Source organism: Oncorhynchus clarkii, unplaced genomic scaffold (genome assembly GCF_045791955.1).
Source record: "Oncorhynchus clarkii lewisi isolate Uvic-CL-2024 unplaced genomic scaffold, UVic_Ocla_1.0 unplaced_contig_358_pilon_pilon, whole genome shotgun sequence".
Classification (NCBI taxonomy): Eukaryota; Metazoa; Chordata; class Actinopteri; order Salmoniformes; family Salmonidae; genus Oncorhynchus; species Oncorhynchus clarkii.
The window spans coordinates 251,230-267,413 of record NW_027257955.1 but is presented as its reverse complement, the minus strand read 5'-3'; the positions used below and the strand labels follow the sequence as shown (position 1 = coordinate 267,413).

The following is a 16,184-nucleotide window of genomic DNA, read 5'->3' as shown; positions in this document are numbered from 1 at the left end:
AGTCTTTACTAGGGGCCACCTCTCTCAGCTTCATGACCACAGACAGATGTTGAGTCTTTACTAGGGGCCACCTCTCTCAGCTTCATGACCACAGACAGATGTTGAGTCTTTACTAGGGGCCACCTCTCTCAGCTTCATGACCACAGACAGATGTTGAGTCTTTACTAGGGGCCACCTCTCTCAGCTTCATGACCACAGACAGATGTTGAGTCTTTACTAGGGGCCACCTCTCTCAGCTTCATGACCACAGACAGATGTTGAGTCTTTACTAGGGGCCACCTCTCTCAGCTTCATGACCACAAACAGATGTTGAGTCTTTACTAGGGGCCACCTCTCTCAGCTTCATGACCACAGACAGATGTTGAGTCTTTACTAGGGGCCACCTCTCTCAGCTTCATGACCACAGACAGATGTTGAGTCTTTACTAGGGGCCACCTCTCTCAGCTTCTAGCTTTGTGACTACAAAGAGAGGGGAAATGTCAATCATTTCAAGCCTAGTTGAATACTCATGGACACGACTGACAACAATAACAAAACAGAATAAATGTAATTTTTTTTCTCTCTCTCTCTCTCACACACACACACACACACACACACACACACACACACACACACACACACACACACACACACACACACACACACACACACACACACACACACACACACCTTTCCTCTGTATAATCATGGGAAGGGCTACAGAATCAGTGTTAAGTTCAAGACAGCCAGTAAGAGTGAGTCATGATTCAGTGATACCATTGACTGAGTGATTCAGTGAATCAGTGATACAGTTTATTCAGTGATTCAGTTATCCCATTGACTCAGTGAATCAACGATACAGTTTATTCAGTGATTCAGTTATCCCGTTGACTCAGTTATACAGTTTATTCAGTGACTCAGCGATTCAGTGATAGTTTATTCAGTGATTCAGTTGTTCAACCTTTCCTCACGACTGACTCCACTCAACGGTTCAGTGGTTGCTAGGCCGTCCAGCTCTTCTCCAGTTCCACCAGCTCCATACCTTCACAGTAGGACCGAGGACGCAGCGCCCTCACCTGGACAAACAAACAAACAAACAACAGCTTACCATCTCTCTCTCTTCCTCTGTCTCTTTCTCCCTGTCTCTCTCTTCTCCCTCTCTATCTCTACCTCTGTCTCTTTCTCCCTCTCTCTCTTCTCCCTCTCTATCTCTTCCTCTGTCTCTTTATGTCTCTCTCTTCTCCCTCTCTATCTCTACCTCTGTCGCTCTTTCTCCTCTCTCTCTCTATCTGTCTCTTCTAACTCTCCCCCTCCAGCCCTAATAGGTTGTAATCTCTAGGTACCTCCCTCCTAATAGGTGGTAATCTGTAGGTACCTCCATCCTAATAGGTGGTAATCTGTAGGTACCTCCCTCCTAATAGGTGGTAATCTGTAAGTACCTCCCTCCTAATAGGTGGTAATCTCTAGGTACCTCCCTCCTAATAGGTGGTAATCTCTAGGTACCTCCCTCCTAATAGGTGGTAATCTCTAGGTACCTCCCTCCTAATAGGTGGTAATCTCTAGGTACCTCCCTCCTAATAGGTACCGGGGTGGTTCTGTGTGTAGAGGATAGTTTAGCAGGGGGAAGGGTTGTAGTCTGTAGGTACCGGGGTGGTTCTGTGTGTAGAGGATAGTTTAGCAGGGGGAAGGGTTGTAGTCTGTAGGTACCGGGGTGGTTCTGTGTGTAGAGGATAGTTTAGCAGGGGGAAGGGTTGTAATCTGTAGGTACCAGGGTGGTTCTGTGTGTTGTAGATAGTTGCTGTAGCAGGGGGAAGGGTTGTAGTCTGTAGGTACCGGGGTGGTTCTGTGTGTAGAGGATAGTTGCTGTAGCAGGAGGAAGGGTTGTAGTCTGTAGGTACCGGGGTGGTTCTGTGTGTAGAGGATAGTTTAGCACGGGGAAGGGTTGTAGTCTGTAGGTACCGGGGTGGTTCTGTGTGTAGAGGATAGTTTAGCAGGGGGAAGGGTTGTAATCTGTAGGTACCAGGGTGGTTCTGTGTGTTGTAGATAGTTGCTGTAGCAGGGGGAAGGGTTGTAGTCTGTAGGTACCGGGGTGGTTCTGTGTGTAGAGGATAGTTGCTGTAGCAGGAGGAAGGGTTGTAGTCTGTAGGTACCGGGGTGGTTCTGTGTGTAGAGGATAGTTTAGCACGGGGAAGGGTTGTAGTCTGTAGGTACCGGGGTGGTTCTGTGTGTAGAGGATAGTTGCTGTATCAGAGGGAAGGGTTGTAGTCTGTAGGTACCGGGGTGGTTCTGTGTGATGTAGATAGTTGCTGTAGCAGGGGGAAGGGTTGTAGTCTGTAGGTACCGGGGTGGTTCTGTGTGTAGAGGATAGTTGCTGTAGCAGGGGGAAGGGTTGTAGTCTGTAGGTACCGGGGTGGTTCTGTGTGTTGTAGATAGTTGCTGTAGCAGGGGGAAGGGTTGTAGTCTGTAGGTACCGGGGTGGTTCTGTGTGTTGTAGATAGTTGCTGTAGCAGGGGGAAGGGTTGTAGTCTGTAGGTACCGGGGTGGTTCTGTGTGTAGAGGATAGTTTAGCAGGGGGAAGGGTTATAGTCTGTAGGTACCGGGGTGGTTCTGTGTGTTGTAGATAGTTGCTGTAGCAGGGGGAAGGGTTGTAGTCTGTAGGTACCGGGGTGGTTCTGTGTGTAGAGGATAGTTGCTGTAGCAGGGGGAAGGGTTGTAGTCTGTAGGTACCGGGGTGGTTCTGTGTGTAGTAGAGGATAGTTGCTGTAGCAGGGGGAAGGGTTGTAGTCTGTAGGTACCGGGGTGGTTCTGTGTGTTGTAGATAGTTGCTGTAGCAGGGGGAAGGGTTGTAGTCTGTAGGTACCGGGGTGGTTCTGTGTGTTGTAGATAGTTGCTGTAGCAGGGGGAAGGGTTGTAGTCTGTAGGTACCGGGGTGGTTCTGTGTGTAGAGGATAGTTGCTGTAGCAGGGGGAAGGGTTGTAGTCTGTAGGTACCGGGGTGGTTCTGTGTGTTGTAGATAGTTGCTGTAGCAGGGGGAAGGGTTGTAGTCTGTAGGTACCGGGGTGGTTCTGTGTGTAGAGGATAGTTGCTGTAGCAGGGGGAAGGGTTGTAGTCTGTAGGTACCGGGGTGGTTCTGTGTGTTGTAGATAGTTGCTGTAGCAGGGGGAAGGGTTGTAGTCTGTAGGTACCGGGGTGGTTCTGTGTGTAGAGGATAGTTGCTGTAGCAGGGGGAAGGGTTGTAGTCTGTAGGTACCGGGGTGGTTCTGTGTGTAGAGGATAGTTGCTGTAGCAGGGGGAAGGGTTGTAGTCTGTAGGTACCGGGGTGGTTCTGTGTGTAGAGGATAGTTGCTGTATCAGGGGGAAGGGTTGTAGTCTGTAGGTACCGGGGTGGTTCTGTGTGTAGAGGATAGTTTAGCAGGGGGAAGGGTTGTAGTCTGTAGGTACCAGGGTGGTTCTGTGTGTTGTAGATAGTTGCTGTAGCAGGGGGAAGGGTTGTAGTCTGTAGGTACCGGGGTGGTTCTGTGTGTTGTAGATAGTTGCTGTAGCAGGGGGAAGGGTTGTAGTCTGTAGGTACCGGGGTGGTTCTGTGTGTTGTAGATAGTTACTGTAGCAGGGGGAAGGGTTGTAGTCTGTAGGTACCGGGGTGGTTCTGTGTGTTGTAGATAGTTACTGTAGCAGGGGGAAGGGTTGTAGTCTGTAGGTACCGGGGTGGTTCTGTGTGTTGTAGATAGTTGCTGTAGCAGGGGGAAGGGTTGTAGTCTGTAGGTACCGGGGTGGTTCTGTGTGTTGTAGATAGTTACTGTAGCAGGGGGAAGGGTTGTAGTCTGTAGGTACCGGGGTGGTTCTGTGTGTTGTAGATAGTTGCTGTAGCAGGGGGAAGGGTTGTAGTCTGTAGGTACCGGGGTGGTTCTGTGTGTAGAGGATAGTTGCTGTTGCAGGGGGAAGGGTTGTAGTCTGTAGGTACCGGGGTGGTTCTGTGTGTAGAGGATAGTTGCTGTAGCAGGGGGAAGGGTTGTAGTCTGTAGGTACTGGGGTGGTTCTGTGTGTTGTAGATAGTTGCTGTAGCAGGGGGAAGGGTTGTAGTCTGTAGGTACCGGGGTGGTTCTGTGTGTAGAGGATAGTTGCTGTAGCAGAGGGAAGGGTTGTAGTCTGTAGGTACCGGGGTGGTTCTGTGTGTTGTAGATAGTTGCTGTAGCAGGGGGAAGGGTTGTAGTCTGTAGGTACCGGGGTGGTTCTGTGTGTAGAGGATAGTTGCTGTAGCAGGGGGAAGGGTTGTAGTCTGTAGGTACCGGGGTGGTTCTGTGTGTAGAGGATAGTTGCTGTAGCAGGGGGAAGGGTTGTAGTCTGTAGGTACCGGGGTGGTTCTGTGTGTTGTAGGTAGTTGCTGTAGCAGGGGGAAGGGTTGTAGTCTGTAGGTACCGGGGTGGTTCTGTGTGTAGAGGATAGTTGCTGTAGCAGGGGGAAGGGTTGTAGTCTGTAGGTACCGGGGTGGTTCTGTGTGTTGTAGATAGTTGCTGTAGCAGGGGGAAGGGTTGTAGTCTGTAGGTACCGGGGTGGTTCTGTGTGTTGTAGATAGTTGCTGTAGCAGGGGGAAGGGTTGTAGTCTGTAGGTACCGGGGTGGTTCTGTGTGTAGAGGATAGTTGCTGTTGCAGGGGGAAGGGTTGTAGTCTGTAGGTACCGGGGTGGTTCTGTGTGTTGTAGATAGTTGCTGTAGCAGGGGGAAGGGTTGTAGTCTGTAGGTACCGGGGTGGTTCTGTGTGTAGAGGATAGTTGCTTTAGCAGGGGGAAGGGTTGTAGTCTGTAGGTACCGGGGTGGTTCTGTGTGTTGTAGATAGTTGCTGTAGCAGGGGGAAGGGTTGTAGTCTGTAGGTACCGGGGTGGTTCTGTGTGTTGTAGATGGTTGCTGTAGCAGGGGGAAGGGTTGTAGTCTGTAGGTACCGTGGTGGTTCTGTGTGTAGAGGATAGTTGCTGTAGCAGGGGGAAGGGTTGTAGTCTGTAGGTACCGGGGTGGTTCTGTGTGTTGTAGATAGTTGCTGTAGCAGGGGGAAGGGTTGTAGTCTGTAGGTACCGGGGTGGTTCTGTGTGTTGTAGATAGTTGCTGTAGCAGGGGGAAGGGTTGTAGTCTGTAGGTACCGGGGTGGTTCTGTGTGTAGAGGATAGTTGCTGTAGCAGAGGGAAGGGTTGTAGTCTGTAGGTACCGGGGTGGTTCTGTGTGTTGTAGATAGTTGCTGTAGCAGGGGGAAGGGTTGTAGTCTGTAGGTACCGGGGTGGTTCTGTGTGTAGAGGATAGTTGCTGTAGCAGGGGGAAGGGTTGTAGTCTGTAGGTACCGGGGTGGTTCTGTGTGTAGAGGATAGTTGCTGTAGCAGGGGGAAGGGTTGTAGTCTGTAGGTACCAGGGTGGTTCTGTGTGTTGTAGATAGTTGCTGTAGCAGGGGGAAGGGTTGTAGTATGTAGGTACCGGGGTGGTTCTGTGTGTTGTGGATAGTTGCTGTAGCAGGGGGAAGGGTTGTAGTCTGTAGGTACCGGGGTGGTTCTGTGTGTAGAGGATAGTTGCTGTAGCAGGGGGAAGGGTTGTAGTCTGTAGGTACCGGGGATGTTCTGTGTGTTGTAGATAGTTGCTGTAGCAGGGGGAAGGGTTGTAGTCTGTAGGTACCGGGGTGGTTCTGTGTGTTGTAGATAGTTGCTGTAGCAGAGGGAAGGGTTGTAGTCTGTAGGTACCGGGGTGGTTCTGTGTGTTGTAGATAGTTGCTGTAGCAGGGGGAAGGGTTGTAGTCTGTAGGTACCGGGGTGGTTCTGTGTGTTGTAGATAGTTGCTGTAGCAGGGGGAAGGGTTGTAGTCTGTAGGTACCGGGGTGGTTCTGTGTGTAGAGGATAGTTGCTGTAGCAGGGGGAAGGGTTGTAGTCTGTAGGTACCGGGGTGGTTCTGTGTGTAGAGGATAGTTGCTGTATCAGGGGGAAGGGTTGTAGTCTGTAGGTACCGGGGTGGTTCTGTGTGTAGAGGATAGTTTAGCAGGGGGAAGGGTTGTAGTCTGTAGGTACCAGGGTGGTTCTGTGTGTTGTAGATAGTTGCTGTAGCAGGGGGAAGGGTTGTAGTCTGTAGGTACCGGGGTGGTTCTGTGTGTTGTAGATAGTTACTGTAGCAGGGGGAAGGGTTGTAGTCTGTAGGTACCGGGGTGGTTCTGTGGGTTGTAGATAGTTGCTGTAGCAGGGGGAAGGGTTGTAGTCTGTAGGTACCGGGGTGGTTCTGTGTGTTGTAGATAGTTACTGTAGCAGGGGGAAGGGTTGTAGTCTGTAGGTACCGGGGTGGTTCTGTGTGTTGTAGATAGTTGCTGTAGCAGGGGGAAGGGTTGTAGTCTGTAGGTACCGGGGTGGTTCTGTGTGTAGAGGATAGTTGCTGTTGCAGGGGGAAGGGTTGTAGTCTGTAGGTACCGGGGTGGTTCTGTGTGTAGAGGATAGTTGCTGTAGCAGGGGGAAGGGTTGTAGTCTGTAGGTACCGGGGTGGTTCTGTGTGTTGTAGATAGTTGCTGTAGCAGGGGGAAGGGTTGTAGTCTGTAGGTACCGGGGTGGTTCTGTGTGTAGAGGATAGTTGCTGTAGCAGAGGGAAGGGTTGTAGTCTGTAGGTACCGGGGTGGTTCTGTGTGTTGTAGATAGTTGCAGTAGCAGGGGGAAGGGTTGTAGTCTGTAGGTACCGGGGTGGTTCTGTGTGTTGTAGATAGTTGCTGTAGCAGGGGGAAGGGTTGTAGTCTGTAGGTACCGGGGTGGTTCTGTGTGTTGTAGATAGTTACTGTTGCAGGGGGAAGGGTTGTAGTCTGTAGGTACCGGGGTGGTTCTGTGTGTAGAGGATAGTTGCTGTAGCAGGGGGAAGGGTTGTAGTCTGTAGGTACCGGGGTGGTTCTGTGTGTAGAGGATAGTTGCTGTAGCAGGGGGAAGGGTTGTAGTCTGTAGGTACCGGGGTGGTTCTGTGTGTTGTAGATAGTTGCTGTAGCAGGGGGAAGGGTTATAGTCTGTAGGTACCGGGGTGGTTCTGTGTGTTGTAGATAGTTGCTGTAGCAGGGGGAAGGGTTGTAGTCTGTAAGTACCGGGGTGGTTCTGTGTGTTGTAGATAGTTGCTGTAGCAGGGGGAAGGGTTGTAGTCTGTAGGTACCGGGGTGGTTCTGTGTGTTGTAGATAGTTGCTGTAGCAGGGGGAAGGGTTGTAGTCTGTAGGTACCGGGGTGGTTCTGTGTGTAGAGGATAGTTGCTGTAGCAGAGGGAAGGGTTGTAGTCTGTAGGTACCGGGGTGGTTCTGTGTGTTGTAGATAGTTGCTGTAGCAGGGGGAAGGGTTGTAGTCTGTAGTTACCGGGGTGGTTCTGTGTGTAGAGGATAGTTGCTGTAGCAGGGGGAAGGGTTGTAGTCTGTAGGTACCGGGGTGGTTCTGTGTGTAGAGGATAGTTGCTGTAGCAGGGGGAAGGGTTGTAGTCTGTAGGTACCGGGGTGGTTCTGTGTGTTGTAGATAGTTGCTGTAGCAGGGGGAAGGGTTGTAGTCTGTAAGTACCGGGGTGGTTCTGTGTGTTGTAGATAGTTGCTGTAGCAGGGGGAAGGGTTGTAGTCTGTAGTTACCGGGGTGGTTCTGTGTGTTGTAGATAGTTGCTGTAGCAGGGGGAAGGGTTGTAGTCTGTAGGTACCGGGGTGGTTCTGTGTGTTGTAGATAGTTGCTGTAGCAGGGGGAAGGGTTGTAATCTGTAGGTACCGGGGTGGTTCTGTGTGTAGAGGATAGTTGCTGTAGCAGGGGGAAGGGTTGTAGTCTGTAGGTACCGGGGTGGTTCTGTGTGTAGAGGATAGTTGCTGTTGCAGGGGGAAGGGTTGTAGTCTGTAGGTACCGGGGTGGTTCTGTGTGTAGAGGATAGTTGCTGTAGCAGGGGGAAGGGTTGTAGTCTGTAGGTACCGGGGTGGTTCTGTGTGTTGTAGATAGTTGCTGTAGCAGGGGGAAGGGTTGTAGTCTGTAGGTACCGGGGTGGTTCTGTGTGTAGAGGATAGTTGCTGTAGCAGAGGGAAGGGTTGTAGTCTGTAGGTACCGGGGTGGTTCTGTGTGTTGTAGATAGTTGCAGTAGCAGGGGGAAGGGTTGTAGTCTGTAGGTACCGGGGTGGTTCTGTGTGTTGTAGATAGTTGCTGTAGCAGGGGGAAGGGTTGTAGTCTGTAGGTACCGGGGTGGTTCTGTGTGTTGTAGATAGTTACTGTTGCAGGGGGAAGGGTTGTAGTCTGTAGGTACCGGGGTGGTTCTGTGTGTAGAGGATAGTTGCTGTAGCAGGGGGAAGGGTTGTAGTCTGTAGGTACCGGGGTGGTTCTGTGTGTTGTAGATAGTTGCTGTAGCAGGGGGAAGGGTTGTAGTCTGTAGTTACCGGGGTGGTTCTGTGTGTAGAGGATAGTTGCTGTAGCAGGGGGAAGGGTTGTAGTCTGTAGGTACCGGGGTGGTTCTGTGTGTAGAGGATAGTTGCTGTAGCAGGGGGAAGGGTTGTAGTCTGTAGGTACCGGGGTGGTTCTGTGTGTTGTAGATAGTTGCTGTAGCAGGGGGAAGGGTTGTAGTCTGTAAGTACCGGGGTGGTTCTGTGTGTTGTAGATAGTTGCTGTAGCAGGGGGAAGGGTTGTAGTCTGTAAGTACCGGGGTGGTTCTGTGTGTTGTAGATAGTTGCTGTAGCAGGGGGAAGGGTTGTAGTCTGTAGGTACCGGGGTGGTTCTGTGTGTAGAGGATAGTTGCTGTAGCAGAGGGAAGGGTTGTAGTCTGTAGGTACCGGGGTGGTTCTGTGTGTTGTAGATAGTTGCTGTAGCAGGGGGAAGGGTTGTAGTCTGTAGTTACCGGGGTGGTTCTGTGTGTTGTAGATAGTTGCTGTAGCAGGGGGAAGGGTTGTAGTCTGTAGGTACCGGGGTGGTTCTGTGTGTTGTAGATAGTTGCTGTAGCAGGGGGAAGGGTTGTAATCTGTAGGTACCGGGGTGGTTCTGTGTGTTGTAGATAGTTGCTGTAGCAGGGGGAAGGGTTGTAGTCTGTAGGTACCGGGGTGGTTCTGTGTGTAGAGGATAGTTGCTGTAGCAGGGGGAAGGGTTGTAGTCTGTAGGTACCGGGGTGGTTCTGTGTGTAGAGGATAGTTGCTGTAGCAGGGGGAAGGGTTGTAGTCTGTAGGTACCGGGGTGGTTCTGTGTGTAGAGGATAGTTGCTGTAGCAGGGGGAAGGGTTGTAGTCTGTAGGTACCGGGGTGGTTCTGTGTGTAGAGGATAGTTGCTGTAGCAGGGGGAAGGGTTGTAGTCTGTAGGTACCGGGGTGGTTCTGTGTGTAGAGGATAGTTGCTGTAGCAGGGGGAAGGGTTGTAGTCTGTAGGTACCGGGGTGGTTCTGTGTGTTGTAGATAGTTGCTGTAGCAGGGGGAAGGGTTGTAGTCTGTAGGTACCGGGGTGGTTCTGTGTGTAGAGGATAGTTGCTGTAGCAGGGGGAAGGGTTGTAGTCTGTAGGTACCGGGGTGTTTCTGTGTGTTGTAGATAGTTGCTGTAGCAGGGGGAAGGGTTGTAGTCTGTAGGTACCGGGGTGGTTCTGTGTGTAGAGGATAGTTGCTGTAGCAGGGGGAAGGGTTGTAGTCTGTAGGTACCGGGTTGGTTCTGTGTGTTGTAGATAGTTGCTGTAGCAGGGGGAAGGGTTGTAGTCTGTAGGTACCGGGGTGGTTCTGTGTGTTGTAGATAGTTGCTGTAGCAGGGGGAAGGGTTGTAATCTGTAGGTACCGGGGTGGTTCTGTGTGTTGTAGATAGTTGCTGTAGCAGGGGGAAGGGTTGTAGTCTGTAGGTACCGGGGTGGTTCTGTGTGTAGAGGATAGTTGCTGTAGCAGGGGGAAGGGTTGTAGTCTGTAGGTACCGGGGTGGTTATGTGTGTTGTAGATAGTTGCTGTAGCAGGGGGAAGGGTTGTAGTCTGTAGGTACCGGGTTGGTTCTGTGTGTAGAGGATAGTTGCTGTAGCAGGGGGAAGGGTTGTAGTCTGTAGGTACCGGGGTGGTTCTGTGTGTTGTAGATAGTTGCTGTAGCAGGGGGAAGGGTTGTAGTCTGTAGGTACCGGGGTGGTTCTGTGTGTTGTAGATAGTTGCTGTAGCAGGGGGAAGGGTTGTAGTCTGTAGGTACCGGGGTGGTTCTGTGTGTAGAGGATAGTTGCTGTAGCAGAGGGAAGGGTTGTAGTCTGTAGGTACCGGGGTGGTTCTGTGTGTAGAGGATAGTTGCTGTAGCAGGGGGAAGGGTTGTAGTCTGTAGGTACCGGGGTGGTTCTGTGTGTTGTAGATAGTTGCTGTAGCAGGGGGAAGGGTTGTAGTCTGTAGGTACCGGGGTGGTTCTGTGTGTTGTAGATAGTTGCTGTTGCAGGGGGAAGGGTTGTAGTCTGTAGGTACCGGGGTGGTTCTGTGTGTTGTAGATAGTTGCTGTAGCAGGGGGAAGGGTTGTAGTCTGTAGGTACCGGGGTGGTTCTGTGTGTTGTAGATAGTTGCTGTAGCAGGGGGAAGGGTTGTAGTCTGTAGGTACCGGGGTGGTTCTGTGTGTTGTAGATAGTTGCTGTAGCAGGGGGAAGGGTGTCCACTGGATGGGTTCTATGGGCCAGCTGCACACTGACAGGTCACTGGCTTTCCCAGAATCCAACACACACTCCGCCAGGCTGACCTCGCTGACCGCCCAGCCGTACTGGGAACTGGAGGGGAGAGAGGGAGGGAGGGAGGGAGGGAGGGAGGGAGGGAGAGAGAGAAAGAGGGAGGGAGGGGGAACCATGACAACGTTTTACTATAGTTCTCTCTCATACACCTGTGTTACAGTCTGTGTGTGTTCTCTCTGTGTTACAGTCTGTGTGTGTTCTCTCTGTGTTACAGTCTGTGTGTGTTCTCTCTGTGTGTGTTCTCTCTGTGTTACAGTCTGTGTGTGTTCTCTCTGTGTTACAGTCTGTGTGTGTTCTCTCTGTGTGTGTTCTCTCTGTGTTACAGTCTTTGTGTGTTCTCTCTGTGTTACAGTCTGTGTGTGTTCTCTCTGTGTTACAGTCTGTGTGTGTTCTCTCTGTGTTACAGTATGTGTGTGTTCTCTCTGTGTGTGTGTTCTCTCTGTGTGTGTGTTCTCTCTGTGTGTGTTCTCTGTGTGTGTGTGTTCTCTCTGTGTGTGTGTTCTCTGTGTATGTGTTCTCTCTATGTGTGTGTGTTCTCTGTGTGTGTGTTCTCTGTGTGTGTGTTCTCTGTGTGTGTGTTCTCTCTCTGTGTGTTCTCTGTGTGTGTGTGTTCTCTCTGTGTGTGTTCTCTGTGTGTGTGTGTGTTTTCTCTGTGTGTGTTCTCTGTGTGTGTGTGTTCTCTCTGTGTGTGTGTTCTCTGTGTATGTGTTCTCTCTATGTGTGTGTGTTCTCTGTGTGTGTGTTCTCTGTGTGTGTGTTCTCTCTGTGTGTGTTCTCTCTGTGTGTGTTCTGTGTGTGTGTTCTCTCTGTGTGTGTTCTCTCTGTGTGTGTTCTGTGTGTGTGTGTGTGTTCTCTCTGTGTGTGTTCTCTCTGTGTTAGTGTGTGTGTGTTCTCTCTGTGTGTGTTCTTTCTGTGTGTGTGTTCTCTGTCTCTGTGTTACAGTGTATGTGTGTGTTCTCTCTGTGTGTGTTCTCTCTGTGTGTGTTCAATCTGTGTGTGTGTTCTCTGTGTTACAGTGTATGTGTGTGTTCTCTCTGTGTGTGTTCTCTCTGTGTGTATTCTCTCTGTCTGTATTCTCTCTGTGTGTATTCTCTCTGTGTGTGTTCTCTGTGTGTGTGTTCTCTGTTTGTGTGTTCTCTCTGTGTGTGTATTCTCTATGTGTGTGTGTCACCAACTTGTGTGTGTAGACGGTATTGAGGTGTGTTCTCTCTGTGTGTGTATTCTCTGTGTGTGTGTATTCTCTGTGTGTGTGTGTCACCAACTTGTGTGTGTAGACGGTCTTGAGGTGTGTTCTCTCTGTGTGTGTATTCTCTGTGTGTGTGTTCTCTGTGTGTGTGTTCTCTCTGAGTGTGTGTATTCTCTGTGTGTGTGTGTGTCACCAACTTGTGTGTGTAGACGGTGTTGAGGTGTGTTCTCTCTGTGTGTGTATTCTCTGTGTGTGTGTGTGTCACCAACTTGTGTGTGTAGACGGTGTTGAGGTGTGTTCTCTCTGTGTGTGTATTCTCTGTGTGTGTGTGTGTCACCAACTTGTGTGGGTAGACGGTGTTGATGTGTGTTCTCTCTGTGTGTGTATTCTCTGTGTGTGTGTTCTCTGTGTGTGTGTTCTCTCTGTGTGTGTGTATTCTCTGTGTGTGTGTGTGTCACCAACTTGTGTGTGTAGACGGTGTTGAGGTGTGTTCTCTCTGTGTGTGTATTCTCTGTGTGTGTGTGTGTCACCAACTTGTGTGGGTAGACAGTGTTGAGGTGTGTTCTCTCTGTGTGTGTATTATCTGTGTGTGTGTATTCTCTGTGTGTGTGTGTGTGTCACCAACTTGTGTGTGTAGACGGTGTTGAGGTGTGTTCTCTCTGTGTGTGTATTCTCTGTGTGTGTGTGTGTCACCAACTTGTGTGTGTAGACGGTGTTGAGGTGTGTTCTCTCTGTGTGTGTATTCTCTGTGTGTGTGTGTGTCACCAACTTGTGTGGGTAGACGGTGTTGATGTGTGTTCTCTCTGTGTGTGTATTCTCTGTGTGTGTGTTCTCTGTGTGTGTGTTCTCTCTGTGTGTGTGTATTCTCTGTGTGTGTGTGTGTCACCAACTTGTGTGTGTAGACGGTGTTGAGGTGTGTTCTCTCTGTGTGTGTATTCTCTGTGTGTGTGTGTGTCACCAACTTGTGTGGGTAGACAGTGTTGAGGTGTGTTCTCTCTGTGTGTGTATTATCTGTGTGTGTGTATTCTCTGTGTGTGTGTGTGTGTCACCAACTTGTGTGTGTAGACGGTGTTGAGGTGTGTTCTCTCTGTGTGTGTATTCTCTGTGTGTGTGTGTGTCACCAACTTGTGTGTGTAGACGGTGTTGAGGTGTGTTCTCTCTGTGTGTGTATTCTCTGTGTGTGTGTGTGTCACCAACTTGTGTGTGTAGACGGTGTTGAGGTGTGTTCTCTCTGTGTGTGTATTCTCTGTGTGTGTGTGTGTGTCACCAACTTGTGTGGGTAGACGGTGTTGAGGTGTGTTCCGTTGCTAGGGCAGGTGGAGGCCAGGGACAGCGTATCGTCGTGGTAACAGCAGGTGCGGTCGAGCGCCCTCCGGTGTAGCAACTCGTCGGAGCGGGTGAAGACGGGGTTATCCAACGAGTCAGCTGATCCACCGATGGACCGCCCCCAGAAACGACCTGACAGCTCGTCAAAGTGGTTGAACCTACGGTAGCTAACACACACACACACACAGGTCAATAAACCACGTTATGTTATGATATCGTACGGTACCTAACACACACACACACAGGTCAATAAACCACGTTATGTTATGATATCGTACGGTAGCTAACACACACACACACACACAGGTCAATAAACCACGTTATGTTATGATATCTATGACAAACACACACACACTCCCTCTGTCGGAAGGGAGACGCCCGTGTTTTCACACCAGAAACAGGAAGTCAGGTTGGACAGGAAGTGCGACGCCAGGAAACAGGGAGGGTCAGTAGAGTTGTTTCTGAAGTAACTTTAGAACCTCGTAGTGGATCAGAGAGAGACGGTACCAACCAGAACAGAGATGGGTTGGATCAGACACAGAGAGAGAGAGACAGTACCAACCAGAACAGAGATGGGTTGGATCAGAGAGAGACAGTACCAACCAGAACAGAGATGGGTTGGATCAGAGAGAGACGGTACCAACCAGAACAGAGATGGGTTGGATCAGAGAGAGACGGTACCAACCAGAACAGAGATGGGTTGGATCAGAGAGAGACGGTACCAACCAGAACAGAGATGGTTTGGATCAGAGAGAGACAGTACCAACCAGAACAGAGATGGGTTGGATCAGAGAGAGACAGTACCAACCAGAACAGAGATGGGTTGGATCAGAGAGAGACGGTACCAACCAGAACAGAGATGGGTTGGATCAGAGAGTGTGTTGAGGTGTGTTCCCAGACACGCAGCAGGTAACCCACCACACCACCACACTACACCACACCACCACACCACACCACCCCACACCCACCACACCACCACACCACCACACCACACCACCCCACACACCACACCACCCACCGCCACACCCACCGCCACACCACACCACACCCACCACACCACACACCACACCCAACCACACCCACCACACCACCACACCACACCACACCCACTGTGGTGTAGTGTGGTGGTGTGGTGGGTGTGGGGTGGTGTGGTGTGGTGGTGTGGTGTAGTGTGGTGGGTGTAGTGTGGTGGGTGTGGTGTGGTGTGGTGGTGTGGTGGGTGTGGTTGGGTGTGGTGTGTGGTGTGGTGTGTGTGGTGTGGTGTGTGGTGTGGTGTGTGTGGTGTGGTGTGGTGTGTGGTGTGTGGTGTGGTGTGTGTGATGTCTGGTGGGTGGTGTGGTGTGGTGTGGTGTGTGGTGTGGTGGGTGTGGTGTGTGGTGTGGTGGGTGTGGGTGTGGTGTAGTGTGGTGGGTGTGGTGTGTGTGGTGTGATGGGTGTGGTTGGGTGTGGTGTGTGGTGTGGTGGGTGTGGTGTGGTGGGTGTAGTGTGGTGGGTGTGGTGTGGTGGGTGTAGTGTGGTGGGTGGGTGTGTGGTGTGGTGTAGTGTGGTGGGTGTAGTGTGGTGGGTGTGGTGTGGTGTGGTGGTGTGGTGGGTGTGGGGTGGTGTGGTGTGGTGGTGTGGTGTAGTGTGGTGTAGTGTGGTGTAGTGTGGTGGTGTGGTGGGTGTGGGGTGGTGTGGTGTGGTGGTGTGGTGTAGTGTGGTGGGTGTAGTGTGGTGGGTGTGGTGTGGTGTGGTGGTGTGGTGGGTGTGGTTGGGTGTGGTGTGGGGTGTGGTGGGTGTGGTGTGGTGTGGCGGTGGGTGGTGTGGTGTGTGGGGTGGTGTGGTGTGGTGGTGTGGTGGGTTACCTGCTGCGTGTCTGGTCTACTTTAGTCTTTATCAACATGGCTCTGTATCGTCGCACCGCCAGCCAGGCCACGGCGCCAATCAGTGTAACTATGGCAACCAGCACACCAAGACACGCCCCCACCAGCCGCTGCTGCGTCATCCTCACATCACAACGACGACCCATGAACCAGAAATGATCCCCCACAGGGCACCTGGAGAGAGAGAGAGAACACCTGGAGAGAGATACAGAGCACCTGGAGAGAGAGACAGAGCACCTGGAGAGAGAGAGCGAGACAGAGCACCTGGATGGAGACACAGAGCACCTGGAGAGAGAGACAGAGCACCTGGAGAGAAGGAGAGAGAGAGAGAGACAGCGACAGGGAACCTGGAGAGACACTATCTTTCAATATATACATTTATTAGCATGTCAGTGATGTCTCTTTTTACTGTCAGTGTGTGTGTGTGTGTGTGTGTGTGTGTGTGTGTGTGTGTGTGTGTGTGTGTGTGTGTGTGTGTGTCTTACTGGCAGAGGGGTGGTTGGTGAGGGTGGTGGGTACAGATGCCCTGGTTGTGACAGTAGTCAGAGTGACAGACCGAGGAACAGACGGCCATGTGACCTGGTCTGGACAAACATTCAAAACCTGCTGCAGGGCAGTTGAACAACCACAAACACACATCATCCTGCACACCTGGGGGAGGAGGAGAGGGAGAGAGAAGAGAGGGAAGGAGAGGGAGAGAGGGAAGGAAAGAGGAGAGAGAAGGAGAGAGGAGAGAGGGAAGGAGAGAGGAGAGGGAAGGAGAGAGGAGAGAGAAGGAGAGAACGCAGAGGGAAGGAGAGAGGAGAGAGAAGGAGAGAACAGAGAGGGAGAGAGGGAACGAGAGAATGGAGAGGGAGAGGAGAGAGGGAGAGAGGGAGAGAGGAAGAGAGGGAAGGAGAGAACAGAGAGAGAGAGGAGAGAGGGTGAGAGGAGAGAGGGAGAGAGGAAGAGAGAGGAGAGAGGGAAGAAGAGAACAGAGAGAGAGAGAAGAGAGGGAGAGAGAGAAGAGAGGGAAGGAAAGAACGGAGAGAGAGGGAGAGAGAATGGAGAGGGAGAGGAGAGAAGAGAGGGAAGGAGAGAGAGGAGGAGAGAGAAGAGGGAAGGAGAGAAATGAGAGGGAGAGGATGAGATAAGAAGAGAGGGAGGGAGAGAAAGGAGAGGGAGAGGGAAAGAGAGAACAGAGAG

General features: G+C 51.4%; 1 protein-coding gene across 2 annotated transcripts in view; it reads right to left on the bottom strand.

Moving 5' to 3' along the window:
* Positions 1 to 435: 435 nt before the first annotated feature.
* The window catches only part of LOC139394239 (uncharacterized), a 31,149-nt gene continuing 15,400 nt past the window's right edge, over positions 436 to 16,184 (bottom strand). Inside the window, exons 5-9 of one of the 2 annotated variants that reach the window (XM_071142263.1) lie at positions 15,485 to 15,650; positions 14,982 to 15,173; positions 13,083 to 13,304; positions 10,502 to 10,664; positions 436 to 1,055 (exon numbers count right to left, since the gene is read on the bottom strand). In XM_071142263.1, the coding sequence (XP_070998364.1) occupies positions 981 to 1,055; positions 10,502 to 10,664; positions 13,083 to 13,304; positions 14,982 to 15,173; positions 15,485 to 15,650 (818 nt within the window). In that variant the 3' untranslated portion in view covers positions 436 to 980. The remainder of the gene's footprint in view (positions 1,056 to 10,501; positions 10,665 to 13,082; positions 13,305 to 14,981; positions 15,174 to 15,484; positions 15,651 to 16,184) is intronic. The other variant, XM_071142262.1, reaches the window with a different exon arrangement.